The sequence below is a fragment of the Anguilla rostrata genome, chromosome 3 (genome assembly GCF_018555375.3).
Source record: "Anguilla rostrata isolate EN2019 chromosome 3, ASM1855537v3, whole genome shotgun sequence".
NCBI classification, from domain to species: Eukaryota; Metazoa; Chordata; class Actinopteri; order Anguilliformes; family Anguillidae; genus Anguilla; species Anguilla rostrata.
This window is the reverse complement of record NC_057935.1, coordinates 10,878,198-10,904,407: the sequence shown is the minus strand read 5'-3', so window position 1 is coordinate 10,904,407 and position 26,210 is coordinate 10,878,198. Positions and strand designations below refer to the sequence as shown.

The window sequence follows — 26,210 nt, the reverse complement described above, 5'->3', positions numbered from 1 at the left end:
TTTTGATGACATTTTACAAATATAGTGCATTTTACAAAGAATTTGTCACAGTACAGTTCACAGTTTTTCCCTGCCTAAATTCCAGGTATTTAACCTCTGAAACCTGTTTATTGGATTATCCACTGATCTTTAGATTTTGTTCATTTACATTATCTGTTGAATGACATCTCCTGAATGAGAAGCATATTGACACATTTTTTCCCAATATTAAGTGTTAAACAAGAATTTTGAGTGAGCTTTGCGGAGACTGAAGTGGTGGTCTTACCAGACATTTATATGACAGTATCATCTGCATAAATCTGGAGGCTTGTTTGATAGACATGTAGGATGAAACCTTAGAAGGAAGCACATTCAGTAGGGGGGCCCATCCTCCTCTAGCCGGCCCAGGGTGTGAGGTGACAAATACATAATCACTCGATTACAGACAGGCTGCATGACGCATCCGAGGATGGCAGTCCAGGGGTGGGGTAGCATATCAGGTCAATATTCTGGTGCTAGTCCACGTAACACTTTGAATGTTAGAATCAAACCCTTAGTCTGGCCTTTACTCAATTGGTAGCCAGTGCAGTGATGTTGACACTAGGGTAATAACTTCATGCTTCTTTGTCCTAGTCCAAAAATGGGCCACTGCATTTTGAACCAACAGGATGTATTTTAAATGATGTATTTGCGCAGCCAGATAACAGGGCAGTGCAGTAGTCTAGCCAAGACATGACAGAAACATGCGTCAGTTTCTCAGCATCATCTACTGACAAGAAAGGCCTGTTTAGCAATCTTCTGCAAGTGAAAGAAAGCCGCTCTTGAGATGTGAGTATTAATGTGAGTATCTAACGGGACACCAGCGTCAGCAGTAATGCCACAGCTGCCTTCAGCAAAACAGAACAATCATCAAGGTTCAAAGAGAGGTCGGCCAAATTCTCTCTGTTCTGTTTCAAAAGGCTTCAGTGGAAACGTGCTTGCCCGTGCGCTCCTGAATTTCCAGACAGTGTTGCAACAATGGGACAGATGATTGGGAATGCCAAATTGCTCAAAATAAAAACACCTTCAGGTGTAAATGTATGGGTACCAACTGAATGGTGGTCATTCATCTGTAGATTCTCCTCCAATTCGGGAGCATGGCAGTCAGGCACATACAGTCAACTCCAGAATTATTGGCACCCTTCATGGGAATGAGCAAAATGATAAATTAAATATAAAATAAACAATACACATCATGATTAAAATTTTCTGCTCAGATATTGAGGAAACTCTTTTCACTCTATTAAAAAATATTCTTATAAAAAACTTGCCAAACATCAATGGAACTTCAGTTGGAATTGTGTGTTGTGATCACACGAAACCAAAATGAAAATTTTGGGAAATGCACACCATCGGTATGTTTGCGGACAAAATACGACTGCGTGCTTGGAAAAGTACCCGTTACCCACAGGAAAATATGGTGGTGGATCATTGATGTGTTTTGGTGGTTTTGCTGCTAGTGGTCCTGGGTATCTTGTTAAGAACAATGGCATAATGAATTGCACTAAGTAACAGGATACTTAGCCCAAAACCTGGTTGCCTCTGCCAGGAGGTTGAAACCTGGCTGTAGATGGACCTTTCAATGAGACAATGAACCCAAACATATGGTAAAATCAACACAGAAAGGTTGCGGGAACACAAAATAAATGTTTTGCAATGGCCCTCTCAGTCCCTGGACTTGAACTCTATTGAAGAGGCTTGAATTGAAGAGGGCAGTCCAGAAGTGCAAACCTTATAATATGAAAGAGCTTGAAATCTTCTACAAGGAGTGGTTCAAGATCATTCCAAAAGTGTTCTCCAATTACAGGGAAAGGCTCAGTGTTGTTATCCTGTCCAGTGGAGACTTCACGAAATATTACTTGTAGGGGTGGCAATAATTTTGAAACCCATATTTTGCAGAAAAAAATGTACTACTGAACACAACTTTTTGTGTTTGAATAATTATGGTGTTAAAATAAAAGTATATGGCTCCCCATAATGTTTAAACCCAAAATATGATATTGTTGCCTCTGCCAGGAGGTTGAAACCTGGCTGTAGATGGACCTTTCAATGACCTTTCTGGGGTGACATAGCTCAGGAGGTAAGACCGATTGTCTGGCAGTCGGAGGGTTGCTGGTTCAAACCCCGCCCTGGGCATGTCGAAGTGTCCTTGAGCAAGACACCTAACCCCTAACTGCTCTGGCAAATGAGAGGCATCAATTGTAAAGCGCTTTGGATAAAAGCGCTATATAAATGCAGTCCATTTACCATTTACCATGTTGTGTGTGCTTTTTTACAGCCGTTTTTGCTCATTTTCAGGAAGGGTTCCAATAATTGTAGAGTTGGCTGTTGGTGTCCTTCCCCTGTGGCCTTACATGGTTAAATCTTAGGAGAAAATGGCTGTAGTGCGCTTCCTGGTGGAGATGATTTGGGTTTAGCCACAAAAGAAGTTTGCTTCTAAATTTGATGGGGAGCTACATGCATATGTAAATATTTGGAAGAAGATTTGGGTGCTATTGCGAAACGTAGAAATTATAAAATTGGAATAACAGCACAACTGGCAATACACAATACTGACACTAGATAAATTGTTTCTAGTGTTTATATGTCAGACTTTCATTGGTTTGTCAGGGGAATATAAAATAGTCGGAGTGAAAAGAAATAATTAACCCCAGAAGAGAGAAACACATCTGTTTGTGTTTCTCTCTTCTGGATACAATGGCCTCAGTGTTCGACCACAGATCCTCTCTGTCAATGCACACATCACATGTAAATGTTGCTGTCCATTTCCATTTAAGTACTTTGAAGTTATAATTTTTGACATTGTGTATTGCCACAGGAAAAGGAACATAACATAGTGAATCTGACACTCAGGGTGGGGTTTATTAGACTAGTTTCAAAATGCTTTCCCTCTTCGTTTACAGTACAAGTGCCAGGCTGCCCGGAGAAGTCTCAGCTTAAACAGCAATGAGTGTGGGGTGGGTTCACCGCACGTGTGTGTGTGTGTGTGTGTGTGTGCAGGCTTGGGCTTGTTGGCGAATATTTGTTCTGTGAGGCACAAACTGAGCTTTTTCTCCTGTGTCTGTTTGTACTGCCGTACTAGTGCATTTATGTGTGTAATTCTCTAGCTTTTGATAACAGCTTAATAGCCTCATTAACTGTAAATATCAATAACTATTTGTCTTTAATAGTAATAATAGTAATAGTAATAATAATAACTTTACCCTATTAAATGCCCAATTTAGAGTCTTGCTTTTTTCAATGCAAATATTTTTCATTACTGAACTACTTAAATTGTGGTTGTGGAGAAAAAAACAAACAAACAAACATGATCTCACATTTAAATGTCTATCAAAATTAAGTATAAATATTGATTGAATCCAGACACGTTTTGCTTGTATCTGTTGCACACAGATACACATAATCTTTACTATTATGTATGATAATACTTCAAAATAATATTTTAATTGCAGGAAGGAATGCACTCGGCAGATGTCAGCACTGGATTAACGGTGTTTGGTTTGAAACCGAGATCAGGTAAAACTATGTTTCTTTTTCTTTCTTTCTCTCGTGTGGAATTGTAACTGCAGGCCCATCCCATCGCCAAAGTGTCCTTGACCAGAGGGGGTCGTATACCACAAAAAAATTCAACAAAGCTCCGACACACACCTTTTTTTGGCAAAACAGACGTCAAATCAAATCAAATCAAATTTTATTTGTATAGCGTATTTTACAGCAGTTGTCACAATACGCTTTACAGACAACCCTGGCCTAAACCCCCACAGGAGCAAGCCTTAAGGCAACAGTGGCCAGGAAAAACTCCCTGTGGCAGATGGAAAGAGACCTTGGAAGGAAGCAGGCTCAAGGGGGAAACCCGTCCTCCTCTGGTCGGCTGGTGACCAACATGCCAGTCAGTTTCTTTCCCTCGGGGATGGACCCCTGTTGAGGATCATGAAAGATCGAAATGTTGTCTGTTTTGCGCAATGAAAGGTGCGTGTTGAAGCTCAGGGGTGTTGCGAGCTTGACTTGCATTCATCATGGACCCCTCTGCTCAGCCCCACAACTAGCGTGGCTAATTAGCATGAGCATATATTTTCGTCATTAGGGTCATATACCACCACGCACATTGTCCTTAATGAGGATACAACCCTGGAGAGGAATGAACAGGAAGAAAATCTTTTCTTCCAAGTGGTATTCTGTGGAAATGAAGAACTCGAAGGAAGCCATAATATAAAATAATAAATATTATCTTTAATGAAGCTTTAGATTGAGCATTGTGTACACTTTATACCACTCCCACATACTTCATAGGACTGGGTTCATTGCATTTTAACCACTATGAGTGTGAACCCTGAGCAGTTTAGAGACCATTCTCTTCCAGGAATCTCTTCCGTGAAATTCCATTTATTCCGGGGACTGTTTATTGCACAAGTTGGTGTTCTGGGACCTCGTCCAGTTCCTCAGAACCTGTTTGTTATTAATTTATCACCATGTGGTTCTGCCTGTCCCTGATCCTCAGAATGCCCCAGTCTATTGGCAGTAATCCTAACCATAATAATTACAATGATAAATTATAATGATAATTACAATAGAATACTGTTAGCTAAGTAACATTGGGTAATTGCTTCTCAAAATAGGTGTATTCGAAGAGACTGCGTGCGAGGGTTACATTAATATCTTTCATGGGTGGCAGGATGGCCTTCTCAGTCAATCATGTGCACACACATGGATGCTAGGGGGTCTCACAGTTATTTGTCTTTTCAACATGCATCGCTGGAGCATCTGAAGCAGTCTTTCACTTAGAAAACCATGCAATTCAATTGACCAAATGCAGGGGTAACATTATTATAAATGAACTAGTACATGAATGAGCCTTTTTTTATTGGGCTGCGCCAATATTTTTTGTGTGTTGCTAACCTTAATTGTGAGTGAAAGCAAGATACTTGCATTTGCATTGCTTCTGTAGAGCAGAGCGATCAGCTGCGCGCAGCACTAATGTTGAATACGAATCCCGCTGATGCTGACCGTGGGTTTGGAGCTGCTCAGAAGCACATGTTTTCGGCCTGTCCCACCTCAGTCCTGTCTTTGCAGCTTTCTGCAGGGGGAGTCACCAGGAGTACAGCTCCACTGACCCGGGGTTTACAATACGCAGGAGAATGGAGCACATGAGGGAGGAGATGGAGCAGATCCAGCTCCTGCGCCAGGTCAGTGAAGGTTAAAGAACTGTGGCCATTGTTTTCCCCTGTACTTGTCTTTCCCATGAAATGGTGATTATCACAGAGCTGCCAGCTAGCATCATGGGATAGAGCAGAGGGGGCGCTGATTGGGGGAAGGATGCAGTTTAGAATTGCTGACATACGTATGTAACGCGTGTTTAGGGCCTGATTTACTGAGACCTTTACCTCCTGCAAAACCTTTTAGCACATGTGAAACTAACGACACAGCCAGCGATTGGTGGAAAAAAAAGAAATACCATGACCAGTCATTGGTCATGTTACTGGTTTTGGGACGTACTGAAAGGTTTTGCATACGCTGAAGGTTTCAGTTAATGAGGTCCCTAGAGTTTGGTGTGGCTTTTTCCTTCTTTTGTCCACTGCTCAACAAAGTGTCAAGTGATGATCCTGACTTAAGTGACCGTTTAGTATTGCATGAACACAAATGGCCGGAATTCAGTGGGTTTCATGAAGAGAGTTTGTATTTTGTAAACAAAATACCGACCATCGATGGTTGTTGGCAAACAATGGCGATTTCTTACCGATACTAAACCCTGTTCTAGTGCAACTGTCCTCCATTGCATTTCCCTTCTGCAGAACCTTGAGTCTAGGTTGAAGGTGCTGCTCCCAGATGATGTGGGCGGAGCTCTGATGGATGGAGTGGTCCTGTGCCACCTGGCCAATCACATTCGACCTCGCTCCGTAGCCAGCATTCATGTTCCCTCCCCAGCAGTGGTGAGGCCTTTTCCTTTGAAGCTCTTGCCATCAGGGTACAGCTGTACAAGACAGACTTGTTATTTTCTTTTGATGCTTGAGGTATTTGGATTCTGTGAGAACTTATTGTCCAAATGTTCCTGTATGAAAACAACAGTACATCACACACAGACACAGACATACACACACACTCTGAAAGTCTCTATATATAATCTAGATGGCTATGAGCCGCACCAGTGTGCGTGCTTGTAAAATTGGACACCCGTGGTATTTTTCCACTTGCGGTTCACCCAAACCCATGCTCACTCATCCTAAGTCACTAACTTCCCCATCCACTGTCACGGACTCACTCAACCGTCCTCTCACATTTGCAGCTTCACAAACACCAGTATAATGCAGGGTATCGTTTCCTTGTGATTGTGCACCTTGCATTCACAACAAACACCCAGAATGAGATCGCCATCTCTCAGATGTGTGAAAGATATGCAAGAGACAGTCAGGTGGGAAATGCCCTGACATTCTGCTATGACTCACTTGAAAGGGTGTGCCTTGAAAGATGAAATCAAGTGAGTCCTTCGGGAATGATTCCCGGATTCATGGCTGGTTGAAGGATGAATATTTTTCTGACTAGATGCAGATGGTGATTTAGAAAGCTTTATTGACTTGTGTACTGTTTTCAGCACTTGACTACACAAGGATCCACTTCGAAATGGTAAACCTCTGTGTGCACTAACACTGTCCCTCCCTGTGTTCTGCAGCCAAAGCTCAGCATGGCGAAATGCCGCAGAAATGTGGAGAACTTTCTGGATGCCTGCAAGAAGCTGGGAGTTCCGCAGGTAAACCAAAGCCGGCGTGGGTGCAGGATTTTGTTTTAGCCCAGCGCTACGACGCCTGATTTAACTATTTAACTAATCATGGTGTGCAGTCAAGACCTTGATAAGTAGGATCAGGTGTCTTAGTGCTGGGCTAGAACAAAAAACTGCGCCCACACCAGCCTTTTTGGAATAAGTCTGGACTACACTGTGGCTGTGGAGGTTATTAGCCGTAGATGAAAAGCTCATAGAAAGCAATGATTGCGGTTTAACAAAACAGCATCTCTGAACAAAATTGCTGTTTGTCTGTACAGTTTCCTTGGTGTCTCTGGAAGCTTGAAGGCAACGAGGACTGATATACGTTTACGTAGCTTTGCCCCGCCTTTCTGTTTTTTTCCCAGGACAAGCTGTGTTTACCCCATCATATCCTGGAGGAGCGGGGGCTGGTGAAGGTGGGAATAACGGTCCAGGCCCTGCTGGACTTGCCGGCATCAAGACCGACCCAGCTCTCCGCTGTGTAGCACACCACCGCGTAGCATGTGTGCCCCGTCCTGCCGCTCCGCACGTCTGTCTGAGGGGAGGGGGGTGGGGGGGGGTGCAGGGGGGCCTCCCAGGAGCCTGCTGATTGAGGTGGGAGAGGGACCCCTAACCCCTCTCACGTATGAAATTGGCCGGGACCTCCTTTCCTGTGAATGTGTCGCCTCCGCTGAGACAGCCCCGTGGGAAAATGGGGCAATGTCGCTCCAGTCAAACCTGATTTCGCTTTGTGACCATGAGGAAACAAAGCAGCTAGTTATTAATGGATAGTGACAAACGTAGACGTTCAGAAAAGCATCCTGGCCCTTTGATCAGGCTACCTTTATGGTGAGGGTCATCATGGTGCTGATGATTTTGGCATGTTTTAGGGCAGTGGCTCCCAACCCTGTTCCCAGAGATCTGACACCCTGTAGGTTTTCACTTCAGCCCTAACAAAGCACACCTCATTCAACAGCTAGAGGTCTCATCGAGCTGGTAATGAGTAGAATCAGGTGTGCCAAATCTGGGTTGAAGTGAAAACCTACAGGACGGTAGTTCACCAGGAACAAGGTTGGGAGCCCCTGTTTTAGGGCACCCACTGACACTGTGACACTGAAACTGAGTTCATCCCATTATTTATTTTAAGTTTAGCATTAAAATAAAGAAAAAACACCTGCGATGCAATGGTGTTTTACATTGCTCACTGTACAAATGTGTCAGCTTGCTTGCTACACAGTCATTTAAGAAACCCTTGCTCTTTAGGAACAGTTCTGATTTTATACAGAATTTTAAGGCATTTGTACCAGTACTCCATCGACTCTATACCTGTCTGTTTTTGCCGAATTTGGAGCCCTAGGATTTGTTATTTGTTTCTGAAAGTCTGGGCTCAGGTGCTTGGAATGGAGTGCCATACTTCTGATGTTGGACTTGGAATGGTTTGAATGCTGACTTCTTTATGGTGAATTTATCAAAAACAAGAGATTTCCTGCTCACAATATTATAATTTACACAGTATGATGCTGCTATTTTATACTTCTTATCCTAAAATAACACAACATTTTCTAGGTTCTGCACTGACATCACACAGACAAACATGCCATTCAGTTTGGACAGATTCCTTTCCATGGTTTTCATTTTATACACAGTTTGCAAGAAACTAAATTATTCCGAAACACATCTAACTTGTTCTTACTGTGTGACAGAAGTGGACTTAGAAGGAGTTTGCAAAAATGTCTGCTTTAAAAATCTTTGCTTTCAATAATTTGTTTGCAATATTGTGTTGACAACCGGCTAACAATTTGAAAACTGAGCAAAGAGGTCAGATGTGATGACATCTGTTTTTTTACATGCATTCAGATGTATTTCTTTTCACTTTCGGGTTTCAGAATTAGCGGCTTTTTAAAAACTTAACTCACAATCAGATATAATCCATCCAGTAGGATGGTGATGTCATGTGCAGAACCCCCCTCCCCCCACCAAAAAAAAAAAAAACTCACCAGTGTCTAACCTCAATTGTTTTGTGTCAATGAAAATTCAGCTAGAGGAACTACAGATTTATTAGGCTATGGGAGAACATTAACAAAGAGAGCCACTGGTGTAAAGCCATTAATTGATTAATGCATTTTTGTTTTAAGCTCAGAAGAATTTGGCTTTGATTGTGCTACATTTACCATTCCTTATAGATACCAGCAATATTATGTTTGCATGGTCTGATGATTTTTTTAAATGTACATTTTTAAATTAATGTAACTTATTTTTGTAATGTTTTATAATTATCCATTAACTGATGTTTCATGCTTTCCTGTCAATGTTGAGGAACTGTTTAATGGTCAGACTAGAGCTCCTTTTCTCATGTAATCATGTATGCAAGTACAGTCATGCATATGATTATTTATTTCAGGGAATTTCTATTTATGTATTTATTATTATATTTAATTGCTTTTCAGCGGGAACACATTTTCAAAAGATATTTTTGAATTCTAAGGAAAAGCCACATTCAGTTTTTTTTTTGGCACTGTTTATATTGCTGTCGTGATTGCAAGGGCCTTGAACACTTTATGCCCATTTAAGGTAATCAGAGACTTACTGTTTGAGAGGGCATGGGAGAGAAGGAGATGGTGTTTCCCTGTAGTGCTGTTTTTCAGTGTCGGTGTAAAGAGACATGTCATCACTTGTGTCCTGAAATGAGATCCCCTCTGTCTCCTCACCGTTTTCCATCTTTCTTACTCAGCAGAGCCACGCCTTCAGGTGCTGTCCATCTGCGTTAAAACGATCTCTCTTACACCCCTGCCAGGAACATTCTTCCCCTCCTTTCCTTTTTAGCAGGAATTTCGGTTTTCTACCCTTTTTGAAAGCCTGTAGTGCCATAACGTCTCGGTTGTACCTTTTTTGTAGCAAAATTGCAAACTTGCCATAACTGTTACGTTTTCATTAATGTCGTATTTTAAATTTGCACTTGCACTGTTGTGTTGTTTTAAGGACTGTGGGTATTCACCAGGGAGATGTAGATGTTTCAGCTCAAGATAACACTCTACACTGGAAATGATTTTTACATCCTTTGATGCATTTTAATTGCTCAGTGTTCAGTTCGATGTGTTTGCATTCTGAGGTGTTCCTGTACTGCTGGAGTTAAGGCCTCTTCTCCACTGCTCAGTGTTGCAGACAGTATATTTCTCTCTGTCTTGCTTCCATTGCCAGATGACTCAATCCATGTCACTGCCTCGTTGCTATGGCAGATTAGCCTAGCTAAATAGGTTTGCCCTGCTACACTACTGCAGATTGTCGTCTCCAGGTTTACAGTGATTTTGCAGTGATGTAACAAGTGGTGGTTCAGATCTCGCTACAGCTTGTGTTCTTCAGCCTCGGGACATGTCTTCAAAAGAAGGAGAAATTACACAATACTGTTGTCATTTGATATGTATTTACTTGGGAGTGTGAAAGGAATAAAATTCTGTGGAACCATTACATACTAATTTGAAGCAAATTCGGCGGGATTGGATTGGTCGGCCATACCAATGCAACAAGCATTGGCATGTCCAACCAAACACTTTCCCAGGGGAAATGAGCTTGGCGCTCCGTGTCACTTAATGAGTCTGTAAGTCACAACCACATCAGTTTGGACACTCCCATCACAAGCCTTCTTGGGAAAGTGTTCCAGTACAATTTTAAGTGATCACTGTGCCTTACGCCTCGTTGACAATACACCAAAGTCTGAAGTCTTACCATTCTTCTCATGGGTTCGATTTAACTGCATATAATGCTGTGATCGACATTCACGTGTCTCCTTCTGCAGCTGAGGCAATTCCTGTGTATTTTGTAAGTGTGGGCTTAAGGCTTATGAGTGCTGTAAAAGATCCCGTTCCTTTAATTGACAAGTGCCGTATTGTCCGAATTGTATTGTCCATCTGATTCATGGGTGAGCCCAAAGAGCCTGTGGCTTGAACTGGAAATCAAATGTCTAATTGAGTATAACTAAAGGAGAAGCCAATTGGCTTTGTTGTCAAGAAAAAAATATTTTTAAATTTTCTTTTATAATATCCTCTACTGACAGATATTAGGCCTATTTGTCGGAAATCTAGCACTGTACGTGGGACAAAGGTTTGAAGATTAACACTGACTGCAGAATTAAGCACCAAAGCTTATCATAGTGCTTGAAATGCACGTACATTTAATGGCCAGTGAACTGCAAAAGATGTGAAAACACTGTGAGAGCTGTGTATTTTCAGTAATAATATCACAAATGGTTTTACAATCCATTGAGCCATGCTTACAAATGAGAATTGTAGCAAAATCACTTTGTGATAATAGTTTCACAGAGGTGTTTCCCTCTTAATTGTGATGTCACTGTCATTCCCTGAATGTGTAGAAGTGACTAGAGAACCCCATTGTGACTTGCAGGCTTCAGCTTATTTAAAGCTCACTGTTGTAGGAATGTTATCATCAGCATGGTCGGCAATTTATAGAAGCTGTTTTTCCTGCTTCTCCTGAATAAAAATGACAGCTTCCTGGGAGGAGTGAAGTGGGAACAACATACTGGGACATATAGACTGGAATTGATCATGATAGTTGGTTATTCTGCGTTGAAGCACAGTGTGAAAGGCTGCATTAATAATCCTCTATTCGGATAAACCTGAATCAACACATTACAACGCATCAGCATGAACATCTGGTGTTAACCGCAGTGTGCTTACCTGGAGTTTAAACCCCTAGGCCAGAGAACTGCATCACCGCTGAAACGGCTCATCCTTATGTCACAGATTTGGATCGGTGTTCCAGTTGTGATGCCGTTCTGTGGTTTTTGGGTTTGAACCTGAGGTTTAAACTCCATCTAAGCACACTGCAATGGACCCCTGCAGTCTGCCTCTCTATATGTATTGTATGGAATGTACTTTAAGTTGTGTAAATCCAGTATGTGGGAGAATGAACATTGGCTGGCTTTTCCTTTCAAACATCAACATTCCTCAGTGTACGATTAACCTCTCCTCTCTACACCACTCTTTCATCTTGTTTTCTTTGCTTTGAGGTGGACATTAATGTCAGGATGTTTTGTGCAAGGATATCAGTGTTTCTGTTTTACTTATTTAAAAATGCAACATTTCCTTCATGTCAGGAAAAATCCCACAAAATATGCTCTGTAAATACATGTTTTCTATTTAAAAACTTGCGTGCATGCCAAATTGAAAACATTAGACAAATGTATATATCTTCTACAAATTGTAGGGAACTTCTAAAATATTTCAAGAATAAAGAAAAAAAAAACACAAAATGAAATAAAGTGATCCTTTTTCCAACTTGTGGTTCATGTCATACGTTTCATTTTTATTATTGTTTTTTATGTGACTTCTGGTTGATTTTGTTTTTCACATCAGTACATTAGATATCGACTAAAAATACAATTTCATAAAGAATTAGCTTGATAGCATAGTTTTCTGAATGGCATAGCAAACAGGCTATGTGGTCAATAGCAATAAATATAAACAGTTACTCTCCCTGGTTAAAGAAAGTAAGGAAATGCAGCAAAGATATCACTGAACAAAATAGTATTTACGTGAACAAGGAAAAACTCACACAGGACACACTGTTTTCAGCGCGTTCATGCTATTTTGTGCATAGCAAGCAAGGCTAGAAAAGTAAGAGGAAGTAGATGTGAACTGCCACTAATCCTTTGGTTTGAGGACTTTTTCTCGGCTTTTAATGTTGTTCATTTTTAGGGGAAATGTTTTGTGCCATGCGATGGTAAGTATGTTGTCAGCATTTCTCCTCATGGTTTGCTGGCATCTGTGTTATGGATGTGCTACCTCGATGCTCATTTGAATAATGTAATAAGATTCTATTGCTTTATATTTAAGAACTAGCAGAGGCTCATATCAGAGTGCCTGAAACATGAATATATAAAGTAGAAGAACCAATGTCAAGTTGTCAGTCTCACAATGGATCATTATACTTGATATATAACCTTTGAAATTTTGTGTTTAGTTGTTTGAAATTTTGGAATTTTGCTATCTCATATCCCAGACCTGAGTCACACTGTTGCTAATAAAATAAGTCATGAGATTTGGCTTCTACTGCATGTGATTCATCTTTGATTCATGGAAGCTGTATTTTATATTGTACTGGCAGAAATAGTCCACCACTCCTCCCACCATGGCTATGTGTATATATGGGAGTGTGTGTTTGCTGAAAATGATCTGATTTCTCATAGCCTGTTCAACAGTGTTACCTGGCTGTACCACAAGGTGGAGCTGCTGTACCACAGTTTGGATCCCTGTGAGCATAAAAGCTGCATGCCAGTTGTCAGGATATTAATGCGATCTGGGAGCCAGGAGTTCGAACAAGTTACAGATTACGCGAAAGGACTGAATAAGACAGACCAGCTAGATTTTTCATGTGAGTAAATTTATTCTTTATTTCATTGCAAGTTAATGTATGTTCTTACAACTATATTAAATTCAAAGTAAACTGGATGTAAAATAAATTAGTGTGACAAAACTGGAGGGAATATAGTGCTAAAATGGCCTTGTCTTTGAAAACAATATTCTTTGTGAGAAAACTGGTGGAAAATATAAGTGCTCTATAACTAAGAAATTTGAATATACATACAAGTAGTCTATTATATTGTATTATATTTTAAGAACAGAAAAAGAAAGAAAACTCTTCTTCTTACTAGGGTGTAAACCTTTCTTCTTACTAGGGTGTAAAAGGTTATGTTTCAGGTGTATGACAGCAGACTCTTAGCACATATCTGGCTATGCACACTCAATAATTTCCACCTCTACCTCAAACAGTTTTTGTCTGCGATGAAGGATATTTAACATATCTGGAGATGTTTCTGATGACCTGTCAGCTTTACAATGGCTGGAATAGAGGCATTAAGGGGTTTGTGGTCTAAAGCAAAAAATACACTTCATGAACAACTTGTAGAGTTAATACGCAATAGTCACTTATAGACATGCTAGTAGCGTGCTCAGGTTTCAGATCACAATGAATACAAAGGCTCATTTGAACATACATGCGACTGAAGTCTTCATACAGCAACCTATATATTTAGGAAAGTAAAGATGAAATGATGTTGAATTGTCTGAGATTGCATGGCTCCAAATATACAATCCCAGAAGAGTTCTAATTTTGTAGCAGACACAACCAGAATATTAAATCTAACAATGACCAGAAGCCATACTAAAAAGGCAAAGACCCAGAATATGGTACATAAACACAGATGTAGAATTTGATATGTATATGTGTTCTCCTGCTGTACATCTGCAGTATGGCAGTGGATGGAACCCTGTGGTATGCACCTGTGTGGATGCTGACAGCTGTGTTGTTGCTGCTGATGAACATATGTCTAGCTGACCATGAAATCACAGGTCAGTCTCCAATCAGACAAATTTCACATTAAGACGTTTCATTATTTCCTTTTTGTTATTCATTCATTCATTTAAGCTGCAGTCATTCAGACTGAATGTATAAGCTCTCACTCCTAACATCACATTGTCATCTTTCATACCCCAGTTTCAACTGCATTATCACTAACTCTATCACCAATTGTATGAGACCCAGTGATGAGGGCAGTCAACCACTTAGGTTGTAGATTAGGTTGTAGCACACGCTCATTTAAAAATCTGTGCTCCAGGGACACAAGCACTGAGATTTTGTACTAATGGATGGTCAAATTTACTACTGTTAGTCAACAAGAATAAAATACTGTATACGAAGTGCAGAGAGTTGCACATTAAAAGATCTTATTCGTCTTCATTTTTTTTTTGGCGAGCTACAGTGTGCTTAATTATGTTTTTACAGGTGTACTCAAATTGTTTCTGTTTTGACCCACATTTGACTATACCAACAGGGAAATGGTTCGTGTTAAATAACCTGTTATAGAGGATGGACTTGAAAATGAACACTGTTAGAGCTGAATTGAGATTGGACATTTTACTGTTTTTACTGTACCGCTGGGCTGTCTCTTCTATCTGTATTTGCTGCAAGTAAAAGTTTAAATCGGAATGCTAATACTGGATAAGTAGATGAGAACTTACCCAGCAATAATTTCAGGATCAGGATCAATGCATTATCACAGTCTGGAGAATGCTAGGCCTGGGGGTAGATCATTTCACTACCGGAAGTAAGTAGTAAATGTCTGTACGATTGTATTTGTTTATTTAGTCGAGAAAGTGTTTCGCAGTCCCAAAATGAAAGATGTCATGGCAAACAAGCAATTGGCAGTTGGAATGTACTGCCTATTGGCAGCCTGTCAACAAACTGACTTTTAAATATTCTCTCGATGTGTTTTCATGGTTTTTTTAGTTGATCCTCCTGGGAACATACAGATAGTTGACCCTGGACACCTGGGACAGCTGTATATAAACTGGACACTCCCTGCAAGTCTGCAGAATCGGACTGACTGTGAAATTCGTTTTGAACTCCAGTACTTCAACACTTATGAGGGCGAGTGGACGGTAAGGGGAGTCAGCTCTGTGTAGCGCATAAGTTCTTAATTTCTGACCTAGTTCACTTAGCTGCTTTTGAATGCTGGGTTTGTTTAATGAAGAATTTAAAAAATCATGGTGTTGGTTCATGGGTTATGGTTTAATTAAAAACTAATGAAGATATCAAGGGAGCAACTGAGGCCTCTGTTGTCTGTGGTGCTGGTTGCACAGTGCTGACTGTGCAACTACGATGTTGTGCAAGGTCCCGGTTCAGTAAACTAACTAACTAAACTAAAACTTAACAACAGACGGCAATCTCTGCAGTGCTACTGTACCAGCCAAAATGGCATCTCAGCCGTTCACAAAGCAAACGAGAGTTCGCCACAATAGCATTTTTTGTTTCTCATTCAAAATGGCAGGACCGATTCCTGCCTAAAAGTATGCTGCATACATTCACTTGGGCGTTGCGGTGACTCCCCCCCCCATCACGTCTAAATTGCAGACGATCAGAACGAGGCTGCAGAGCTACAGCGCACAGTTTGACCTGGAGAAGAACGTGCACGTGCGCATACAAACAATTCTGAGAGGCCCTTGCAGCGGATCCAAGGAAACCAAGAGCCCACCTGCCGAGGTTCTCCAGAAGCCGCCGGGCGTAGGTTGGTCACTGCCGCTTGTTGCTCAAATGCGAGGCCCAGATTTTAGAAACAGGTCGCTGGCTGCGCGGAGCTGCTCCATCTGGGGAGTCATGTGACCAACGGGCATGTGTTTCTCATTTCCTCATGTAAACAGGGGAAACAAAGAACGATAATGTCCCACTGTGTGCGACCCCAGGGTTCGACATGGTTGTCAAAAAGAAAACACATTTGCTTTCTGTGTTCTCAAAATAAAAAAAATACAAAAAACTGGCATCAACAAAACACTTGAACAGAGTGTTTTAGAATGCATGTTTTTCATTTCAGTTGTCAGCATGTAGATTTCCTTCTTATAACATGCTTAATTTTGCTTTGTTCTTTTTTTAAACCTTACAGATTTGCCTGACACTAAAATTAAAGGTCTACGCTGTATATTCCATCAGAAGGAATATATGAATTGCACCTGGCACAAGGGACATAGGACGCCTCCTCAAGCCACATATTGCCTATACTTCTGGTGGGGCTGGTTTCTTCTTACTATAATTCTCCTCTCTGTTTAAACTCTCTTTCAGTATTGTGACGAGCTCTGTGGTCCAGTATTGAATTCTGATTGTACTGGTGCTGTAGGTCGACCTATATTGTGAGAGTGAACAATTTAACATGGATATTGTAAAAGTGACTGTGAGGCAGCAGAGCTAAATAAGCAAGGAAATGTGCTGTTTTTTTTAAACCCATTTTTGTTTAATCTCATTTTCCACAAAAAAATTTTTTATCATGTCATAGTCATATTTGACTAAATGAAAACACGTTTGGTTAACTATTTTCACAAAGTTAATTAAGTTTGTCTAATAGAAAACTGTAGCAGACAACATTTATATATGGACAACATTTGTATATATATATATATATATATATATATATATATATATATATATATATATAAATATATATTATGGTGTACTATATGACCAAAAGTATAAATATATATTATTATATAAGTATAAATATATATTATGGTGTACTATATGACCAAAAGTATCTGGACAGCCTTTGGTTTGGGGCTGGTTTCAATGGCTTGGGCTAGGCCCCTTGGTTCCAGTGAAGGCAAATCTTAATGCTACAGCATTTCATCACATTCTAGATGATTCTGCGCTTCCCCGACAGTTTGGGAAGGGCCCTGTTTCAGCATGACAATGCCCCCAGGCACACAGTGAGGTCCATCTAGAAATGATTTTGTCAAAAATAAGAGAAGAACTTGATTGGCCAGCACAGAGCCCTGACCCTATCCAACACCTTTGGGTTCAGTTGGAAAAAGCCAACTGCGAGCCAGGCCTAATCATCCAATCAGTGCCCGGCCTCACTAATGCTCTTCTGACTGCAAGGAAAGCAGATCCCTGCAGCAATGCTCCAACATCTAGTATAAAGCCCCCACAGAACAGTGGAGGTTGTTATAGCAACAAAGTGTGGACCAACTTCAAACTAATAACCACAATTTTGCATGGGCTGTTGAATGTCAGGTGTCCACATACTTTTGTTCATGTAGTGTATATATTCGTATATGGAGGTGAACTGTGAACTCTCCGGGTTTCTTCAGGCACAGGAAAATGGGCCACGCTATGGAATGCCCCAAATATATCCAATCCCACGGGCACCGGAGTGGCTGCAGTTTTCCCGGGTCATCCCTCCTAGAATTCACAGAGTTCAACGTCTGTGTGAATGGCTCTTCAGAAGGAGATCTGCTACAACCAGCATACTTCACCCTGCAGCTGCAGAACCACGGTAGGAAACCTCACCCGACATGCTGTTGTCATTATGGATGTCCTTAGTCGCATGCGGCTGTTGAACACACTTTGACCCGTGCCCATGCACGCATGCTTACACACTTTTGTTCCTGCAGTGAAGCCTGGTGTCATTGATACACTGCACCTGAAGACCCTCCCCGAAGGGGCTGTCCGTTTGGAATGGGCACCATCCAAAGGAAGAATACCTGAGGCCTGCTTGGAGTTTGAAGTGGAGTCCAGCCCAGAGGGCACAGGGGGACTGAAGGTACAGCACTTCTTATTTGTATTATAGCTGGGTGTGCAAGCAGCTGAGGGGATCGCAGTCCTCTGACACCCTCATCCACAAGCCAGCGTCTCATATCCTCCACAACACAGGCCAGGCAGTACTACAAGAGAGTCAGTGCTGTTTGATGGGGAGGCATGGTCATTGGGACTGCCTGATGCATCATTCAGAGTGGTTAGCACACACTTAAACCCACACTGGAGCAAAGCCAGTTGTGTCTCGCCAAAAGTGGCGCTCTCAATCACAGCCGATGACAGTTAATGAAAACATGTTTATATTCTGGCTTAGACTTGAACCTGCCCGTGTGCTTCAGGCTTGGTTGAAATAGCACTGTGAAAACCAAAGCAAGAGTTATGCAATAAAGAATAAACAACCTTGCCTCAGCCGGGGAATTAGGATCCTTCGTTCTGTTCCTGCTCTCCAGGTGAAGAATGTCACGAGAAAGACTTACTTCACCGCTTCACCCCCGGGCCCGTGTAAGAGCCTCTGCTTCCGGGTCAAGTCCAGGGTGCACGAGTTCTGCAGCGACGCAAGTTTCTGGAGCGACTGGAGCCACCCGCGCTGCTTATCAGGTACGGTGCGGCTAAGCCCGGCAGACTGCGCTAATCCACGGTGGTGAGAGCCATCACCTGTGGCACAACAGATAAACCAGCGGGCACTCTTGCGTTTCTGTAAGAGAACCCGAGTGTTGATGGCAGGCGTTAAGTCCTTCACCTCGCTTCCTGCCTCGATACAGAAATCCTGTTTTTGGCTGGACCGCAACAGCGGGGCCAGCCCTACAAATGCCTATGTCTGTGACTGACTGAGTGACTGAGTGAGTGATGAAGTTACACCATTGGTCGGCTGGTCCAGCCTTATACTAGGTTTTCACCTGGTCTTGGTTTTTCTTTTTTCTGCACCTGGACAGAAGCAGTTGGTCTGTGTGTGCTGCTGAAAAGTGTAAATTGGAGGCCTTATTTTAATCTTGTTTTTTTTTCTTTCCTTCAAGGAAACTGCTGATTTACCTCATGTTCTACGCCACAAAAAGGTGCGTTGACCTCAAAATTAAAATTATTAACAATTAGGTAAAGCTTTAAAAAAAATATGTTTGTGTATAATGTGTGTATCTGTCACAAGTGTGCCCATTGTCACTTTCAAAAGGAACCATTTTTGTTAATGGCCAAAACATTATCTGAGTATGGGCCGTCCATAGGCTTTACCTCTTAGTTTTTCCTTTCCTCTTCACAGTACGAGTTTCAGTCGGATATCCAGTAAGTTATTATTTCTTCCCCCCTCAGGCTGAAGACTAAAGGGACATGTTACATGGATGAAAACATACATTGAATCATCACGACTCAAGTCTACGCAGTTACCTTTAAATACGCAGTATCTTATGCACACATCCATGCTAGCTTTTATGATGAGACAATCGTGTAATTCCTGTGGTTAGTTTATTCTGCCCTGTTCTCAGTCTAGAACAGTGGTTCCTAAACTCGGTCCTGGGGCCCTCCTATATATGCTGGTTTTCGTTCCAACCCCAATCACAATCATTTTAACAAACTGCAATTTTTTCTTAATTAGGTACTCTTCTTGTTTAGAGGGATTATGTAACCTCTTAAACCATATTGTGCTGCATTGTAAACAATTAAAAAGATGCTTTTTGATCAAATCAAACAGTAGGCTCCTAATTAGGTTGTTGGACATGTGTTTAATTTCTCATATTTTTTTCCTTAAACTTAATAACATAATGCAGGTTTGACTCATTATCATTTTCTGTCTTTGGATTCTTCATTATCTTCCAGATGGTTAGTTTTAGTGTGTCCACACTTTAATGAATTGGGAGCCTATTGATTCATCTCAATCATTAACTTGAAGTTTTACCTCTTAATGCCGTTATTTGCAATATAACACAATAAGCACACTATGAACATGGGAATTTTTTTCTTGTTGGCATGCAGAGCTATTTCTGACATGTTGCTTAAGATGGTAAATAATCCCTCTAAATATAAAAAGCACCCGAGAAAAAAAAACAGCCTGTTAAAATTCTGTGATTGCACCAGGGTGGACTGAAAGCCAGCATACTCTGGGGGCTATTACATTTTTGTATGTATTTCCCCTTTGCTCAAGATGTACTTTTCCCTAGTATAAACCCAAATTAGCACGCCCAATATCTTTTCCATATCCCACCGTTAGCACAACTTAATGTCCTGCAGGTATTGTTTTTCACATTGTTTTTAATTGTATTGTTTTCGGCCATATGGCCAAAGTCAGAGAAAGTACTGAGTCTAAACAAAGCCAATATGCTTGCCACAGTCAGTACACACTGAACTATACATATAATTTAAAAATGTTATAGGTAGAACACAGTTTACAGTACTAAAGTAAAAAAAATGTAAGTTATGTAAAATGTATATGAAAACGGTATACTATGCACGAGTGTTACTTGCATTGTTTATGCATTTAAATTAGTCCATCCATTGCAATCCATGTGCTGTTGAGTCTAGATTTTGTATTTTGTGCACTACCACACAATGTACTTCCAAATACTATGCACTATTTTTTTAGCCAGATGATGAAATCTAGCTGTTCATAAATGTTTCATTACTATACATTTCTATACACATTGACATGGCTACACAAGGCAACACCCAAATATCAATTTCAAAAAGGAGCAAAACCAATTCTGTGTTGGGGTTAATATTCGGGTTAAATCTGTAACAGTAAACACAAACCTGATGAACAGCCTGGTTAGTGAGCATTTTTAAGAGTCATAAAAACAAGGTGAAGAAAAAGATATAGACAGCATGTTAGGTGTGTTAGTGATCTTTTGCTGTCTCAGACATTGGGTTTTATGTTGTATTTTCAGTTTTGCTCCTCAGTGACTTTACTTGAAATTAAATAGCCACGGTAGTTTAAAAAGTGCTTTGGTCTGGATACAGATGTCTGCATGTTTTCCATTAACGATGGTGAATTTACACTTAGCAGTACGCTCATTTGACAATTCTGTGATAGAAACAGCTTTTAATAGGGGATGAGTCATTTTTTTGTTATTTTTGAACCAAGCCCTAAATCAGTGTGGAACATCGATTCGTCACATTGTTCTCCGTAGAGAGAGCGGTCAGAGCAGTCAGATTTATGTACAATAGCCCCCTCTGCTGGACTGAGAGCTCATGGTCAATAAACAGATACTCATCCTTAGCTTTCCTATTAAAAGTCCTGTGCATTTTTGGTGTGCAAGGGCCTGCATCACGAAGCAGGATTACCGAGTTAGCTGGATAACTGCACCAAGTAAAACACAGATCTTTTTAACTTCAGCTCATGTTCCAGATTTGGGAGGGTTCCTGGTTTTACTCAGTGCCGTTATCCAGCTGACTGAGTGATCCTGCTTTGTGATACAGACCCCAGCTTGAGGGGAAAAAAGGTGTGCGAGTGTAAGCTGATCAGCTTCCTGAATTAAACAGGATTTGGCTCTGCTCACACCATATCCAAATCCATTCCACTTCCTTTCTGCCAATGGTGCCATGAATGCACGTCACATGATATTTATCAAGAAAGGTGGTAGAAGCAGAGAAATAATGTAAAAATAGATCCTTTTGTGTTAACCCATCTATTTTGGCTGAACGTGTTAACAATGCACTGAAAATGTTTTTTTATTTACTTCAAATTCAACATGAAAAATAATCACTACTTGCAAGTGTCATAGAAATAATATTAACCATAACCATGTTGTACTAATTCTTTTTTCTAAGTATACAAGAGTGATCCAATCAACAGTCAAACATGAGAGATTCAGCAGAGCCCAGGCAAAATATACATTACTGTTCCATTTCTGCACCGTCCAACGGCTTCAGGGAGACACACTGGTGCTGTCTGAATTCCATCCAGGCCACATTACACACCCCTCACTAACACAAGGGATCAATTACAGTGTGCTTAGCTGGGGTTTAAACCACAGAACTGCATTACAACTGGAACATCTATCCAAATCTGTGAAATAAGGATGAGCCATTCAAGTTGTAATGCAATTCTGTGGTTTACAGATTTAAACCTGCGGTTTAAACTTAAGCTAAGCACACTGTCATTGACCAAAGTGCTTTCAAAGATTATACTACTTTGGAGCCACCATTATTATTATGTCTTTACTGTCTGTTGTACATAATTTGCGCATGATGTACCTTGGGCTTAACTTTAAGAACACACAAAAAATTACTTTAATTGTTTACTGTGGCACGATATTTTTCCAATTCATCTATCAAATTTCTATTGCGACATCATCAAAATAATATGGCGGATTCTAACAGACAACTCTACACTGCACACAACGGTATACATTTAATTTTGTTTCTTCACAGGTATATAGGTATTGCTGTGAGGCTTTACATATGTAACACAATAGGGGGAAAAAATGAACCCTATACAATTAATTCAAGGAGGCTAACCATGACAATGCCTAACCTTATGCACTTCGAACCCATGTGAAAAAATAGTATACTAAGCATACCTGATACAAATTTTAATTATACTTCCAGTACTCAAGTATAAAATAATATACTTCAGCATCCTACTTCTTCACATGGGAACTGATAGGAACAGGAAGCGATAATGGGATCATAGAACACAGGGTGTGAAAACTGTCGGAAGTTGCTGAATAATTCAGGGTTCATGCATGTACCGTTGCTTTAGTACGCCATCGTGCTTTCAGTCTTCCTCCTCCTCCTCCTCTTCGCCTCCTCGGCGGAACTTCTTGCGGTTGACCTTCCGGCTGCAGTTGAACCCGACAGCAGACGGCTGCTGTCCGTCATCTTCCTCTTCCTCTACCGACACACTGTTCCTCTTCCGCTGTCCCGAGGAAGGCTCGGCGGGCTTCGGCTCCTCTTCGGGGTCCTCCAGGTGGAGGAGGCCCACTTCCTGCTTCCTGCCTCCATCGGGCCTGCAGCCCTCGGGCGCTTTATCCTTGGCGGCCTGGCCCTCGTCCCGGCGGCCGGGCCTGGAGAAGAGGATTTTGGAGTCGCCGCTGCTGGTGTGGTCCTGGTTGAAGGCGGGCACGAAGGGCTCCTGGGTCTCCACGGCCAGCGAGCCCTTCTCCCGCTGCAGGCCCTGAATGTACTCCAGGGCCACCTGGCTGTTCTTCTGGTCGCTGATCTCCGGCACGTCCTCCAGGCTGTACTTGGTCCAGCGCGGCGAGCGGGTGGGGCTTTCCGGAGCGCCCGCGGCGGACGAGGGCTTGCCGGCCGCCGCCTCCCTCTTCTCCTCCCTCTTCCTGTGGGAGGGCGGGGGCATGGGGCGCAGGAAGGTCCCGTCGATGACGTTGTCCTCGCCCAGGCCCGGGGAGGCCAGCTTGGCGGCGCTCTCCAGGCAGTCGAAGATGCTCTGGCTGCGGGACGAGAAGCCGGCGCTGCCCCCCTTCAGCTGGAAGGAGGGCTTGCGGGAGCCGGGGCCGGAGCCCACACCCACGCGGTCTCCCAGAGGATCCCGGTCCGGAGACGCCTCTCCGGAGGAGGAGGAGGAGGACGACAAGTTCTCCACTTCGGCGTCGAAGGGCGTGGCGGAGTCCTCGGGGTCGGACTCACTCAGGGAGCTGGTGTCGGACAGATCTGCGCTGTCAGTGTTAGCCAGCACGAGGGCGGCGCTGCTCTGCTTTTCTTGGTCGCACATGGTTCAAAGGTCAGTGTCTGGCTCAACAGCAGAAAAAAGGGACTTCCACACACCTAAGGAGTCAAGTGCCTGCAAAGGAGGTAAGATAAAGGAGGGAGCAATGTGTGAATGTCAGGTATCATAAATGTAACTGCCATAGTGACACCGAGTGAAGACGCACCTTCTTTTTCCCAACTGTCAACAGATGTACAAAATTCAACATATATGCAGGCACACTGCTAGCTTTTTTACCTATAAAATCTGGTTGCTCTACATAAAGAAAAAGAAATTAAGTCCTGTAGATGCGTACTTTAGTACATTAAAAAAATTATTTAAAAATAGATCTTGCAAGCCAAACTAACAGTTGAACTGAAGACTTAAGTCTAGCGATGAGACTCACGTTAGACTGAGACTGGAGCAGCTTCCCACTTTCTGGATCAGTGAGGGCCACCAATATCCCCAATTCCTGCACTCTGAAATCCCACAAAGCACAAATGAATAAAAGACCACTGGCACAAATAAAGCTGGTAAAGTTGAGTGTCAGGCAACAATCCTACAACAATTTTGGCTAAACAAAAAAAAGAGAAAAAGGAATAGAAGAAGTTACTGTAATACGTAGCACAGCAGCCAATATGTATAAATGTGTACTATAGCGTCTAATGTCAAGCCCCTAGCATGAAATCATGACTTTTATGTAGCCAGTTAGTTTAAGTGAATGGCACGAACACATAAGCCTACTGACTAATTCTGCAATCCCAAAATTGTAGCAACAAATAACTATGGCTAATACAAGTTATAGTTATAGCAGTTCTCTCAAGCTTGTTGCTTTAGTAAGCAATACAAATCTGTTCCATTTGCACCATTAAATGCATGCAAATCCTTGGCTGTGTAAATAAGACTATATTCAGCACTGTAGCTACCAGTCAAATGAATTCCAGCTTCAAGCTAGTTGTCAAACAGCAGCCTAACAGATGCTTGCAGACATGCGACGAACTTAGCAGTTGAAGGAGTGAAACTAACATTGCCCCATGCTTCAAATAAAACTGAATGAGAGTGCTATGCTAACCTTTTGTTACAATAACAAGGTAGGTAGTTAGTTACACTCAGCAGTTGAACTAGGCTGAATGACATCTAACCAGGTATTTTCAGAGGACGCTTTTAATCGACTCTTTCACAAAGACATGAATGTTAGGTAAGCAGACGACCCTGCAGAGATCTTCCATTTTCAACTTCAACTTAAAGTAGCTTTTTCCGCTACTTTGCAACAATTTGTTCATATTCAATTTTTTTTAATGTTTTGCTTAGCAATTTAAGAAATTGAGCCGTTTCAGTCTAGCATAAACATACTATATTTTATTTCGCTAAAGTATGGTAAATTCAAAATACCTTCTGCAAACATACTTTCCTGAACTGATCAAAATGACTGAATGAATACCAGTACACAGAGAGGCCACATTACTATCCAGAGCCAGCCTATGGACGGGGTATTATCCTATATGGCTTGGGATGTTTATTGCGGAGCATACACTGTACGGACATATATCTTACTGTGTAGGGGATGACTCACAGGTTCTCTGTGCTGGACAAGATGCTGCAAAGCTCAAGCAATATTGAAGATTTGTGGGAGTTTATATCCGCACCACCTTCTTCCATCGTGTTGTGGTCCCACTCACCAAACGGACTGGTCACCTGTGAGAAGACAGCATTGCAGCAGAGCAAAAGTACTTTATACACACACATCAAGATTTGTGGTTTTCGCTATTTACCAGATAACTAACGGTAGCTGTAGCCATCTACCAGCTAACTAACTCTAACCACAACAGTATTTAAAACACTAAATTAAATATAGGTTATGTGTCCATAACCGATTTAACAAGCTGAATAAAGTTGGCCAGTTGAAAGCTATTCGGCTAACGTTAGCTAGCTAAATAAGGTAATTTACATCAGATCCCAACGATATCATATAGCCAACCAAAGTGTGCGGAGATTAACTAGCCTAGCTAGCTAGCTATCTTAAATTATTAATTGCTCATACAAGAACAGATGGTTTAGCTAGCATGTCACAATTGAATACAGTAGGCTAAATTAAAACGCAACTGTGTGTATGTCCAAACCTGAAAGTAAAACACGTGCTGTCGCAAGAAAATCGCACTGTAAAATCTGATATTTGTTTACATGCTTCTTAAAATTTCATGCCTCTTCCATTTTAACTGTTCTTCCCGCTGATACGTTTCAGGTGTTGTTGGATTATGGGTAAGAGAGTTTTTCAGAAGTTAACTCGAGGGCATAGGTGAAACGTCAACGTAAATTTGAATTTGTGCAGGAAAAATGAGTTAGAAATTCAATTATATATTTAGTTATAAAGACAGACATAAGTAATCGATTTAATTTTTTAATTAAATGATTTGTGCATTTACTCGCCATTTTGCAGTAGCCAGCATGACGTCTTCACGTATGACATGACGAACACATACGTGTACCAGCGAGAGAAAAAAAAAGAAAAAAGAATAAACAGCAGCAGCCTATGTCAGCTTCCAGCGGACATAACGTGGAAATGAGTGCCGGATAAGCCCGATTTCATGACGTTGAGTAGCCTACCTCCAGCGTACTACGCTATTTTATGTTCAAAAATGACAACAGACAGCGTGTAACAACAAAGGACAGGCAATTATTTTTCCGTTTAGAACATATATATATTTTGAGGACTGATTGATCAGAGAAATTGTT

The 26,210-nt window shown here is 41.5% G+C and overlaps 3 protein-coding genes across 13 annotated transcripts in view; 2 read left to right on the top strand and 1 right to left on the bottom strand.

Moving 5' to 3' along the window:
* LOC135250104 (leucine-rich repeat and calponin homology domain-containing protein 2-like) overlaps positions 1-12,042 on the top strand; it is a 43,048-nt gene extending 31,006 nt beyond the window's left edge. For 3 of the 4 annotated variants that reach the window (XM_064326042.1, XM_064326043.1, XM_064326044.1), the window contains 6 exons: positions 2,922-2,975; positions 3,471-3,534; positions 5,089-5,201; positions 5,808-5,945; positions 6,683-6,760; positions 7,138-12,042. In XM_064326042.1, coding sequence (XP_064182112.1) covers positions 2,922-2,975; positions 3,471-3,534; positions 5,089-5,201; positions 5,808-5,945; positions 6,683-6,760; positions 7,138-7,257 — 567 coding nt within the window. In that variant the 3' untranslated portion in view covers positions 7,258-12,042. The other variant, XM_064326045.1, reaches the window with a different exon arrangement.
* Positions 12,043-12,934: 892 nt separating this feature from the next.
* On the top strand, positions 12,935-20,591 carry LOC135250105 (interleukin-13 receptor subunit alpha-2-like). Its single transcript, XM_064326047.1, has 10 exons — positions 12,935-13,138; positions 14,015-14,115; positions 15,053-15,204; positions 15,677-15,830; positions 16,203-16,323; positions 17,401-17,585; positions 17,704-17,852; positions 18,295-18,442; positions 18,859-18,897; positions 19,148-20,591. The coding sequence occupies exons 2-9, from the start codon at positions 14,016-14,018 to the stop codon at positions 18,867-18,869; spliced, it is 1,020 nt and encodes a 339-aa protein (XP_064182117.1). The 5' UTR covers positions 12,935-13,138; position 14,015; the 3' UTR covers positions 18,870-18,897; positions 19,148-20,591.
* A 984-nt stretch (positions 20,592-21,575) lies between these two features.
* tssc4 (tumor suppressing subtransferable candidate 4) lies at positions 21,576-25,763 on the bottom strand. Of its 8 annotated transcripts, none has more exons than XM_064326054.1 (4): positions 25,659-25,763; positions 25,032-25,172; positions 23,884-23,956; positions 21,576-23,573 (listed from the first exon to the last, which is right to left on the bottom strand). In XM_064326054.1, exon 4 carries the CDS (start codon positions 23,502-23,504, stop codon positions 22,548-22,550), a length of 957 nt encoding a protein of 318 aa, XP_064182124.1. In that variant the 5' UTR covers positions 23,505-23,573; positions 23,884-23,956; positions 25,032-25,172; positions 25,659-25,763; the 3' UTR covers positions 21,576-22,547. The 8 variants fall into 8 exon arrangements, with proteins under 8 accessions (XP_064182124.1, XP_064182121.1, XP_064182119.1 ...); XM_064326051.1 differs by having other exon boundaries at positions 25,051-25,172; XM_064326049.1 differs by having other exon boundaries at positions 25,598-25,747.
* Positions 25,764-26,210: the final 447 nt, after the last annotated feature.

What these genes read in the sequence shown, in the direction of transcription:
- LOC135250105 (XM_064326047.1), top strand. Translation starts at nt 14,016, where the DNA reads ATGGCAGTGGATGGAACCCTGTGGTATGCACCTGTGTGGATGCTGACA. An exon ending in CTTATGAGGGCGAGTGGACG is followed by an intron (nt 15,205 to 15,676) that starts GTAAGGGGAGTC and finishes TCTAAATTGCAG; the next exon opens with ACGATCAGAACGAGGCTGCA. An exon ending in CCAGAAGCCGCCGGGCGTAG is followed by an intron (nt 15,831 to 16,202) that starts GTTGGTCACTGC and finishes TAAACCTTACAG; the next exon opens with ATTTGCCTGACACTAAAATT.
- tssc4 (XM_064326054.1), bottom strand. Translation starts at nt 23,504, where the DNA reads ATGTGCGACCAAGAAAAGCAGAGCAGCGCCGCCCTCGTGCTGGCTAAC.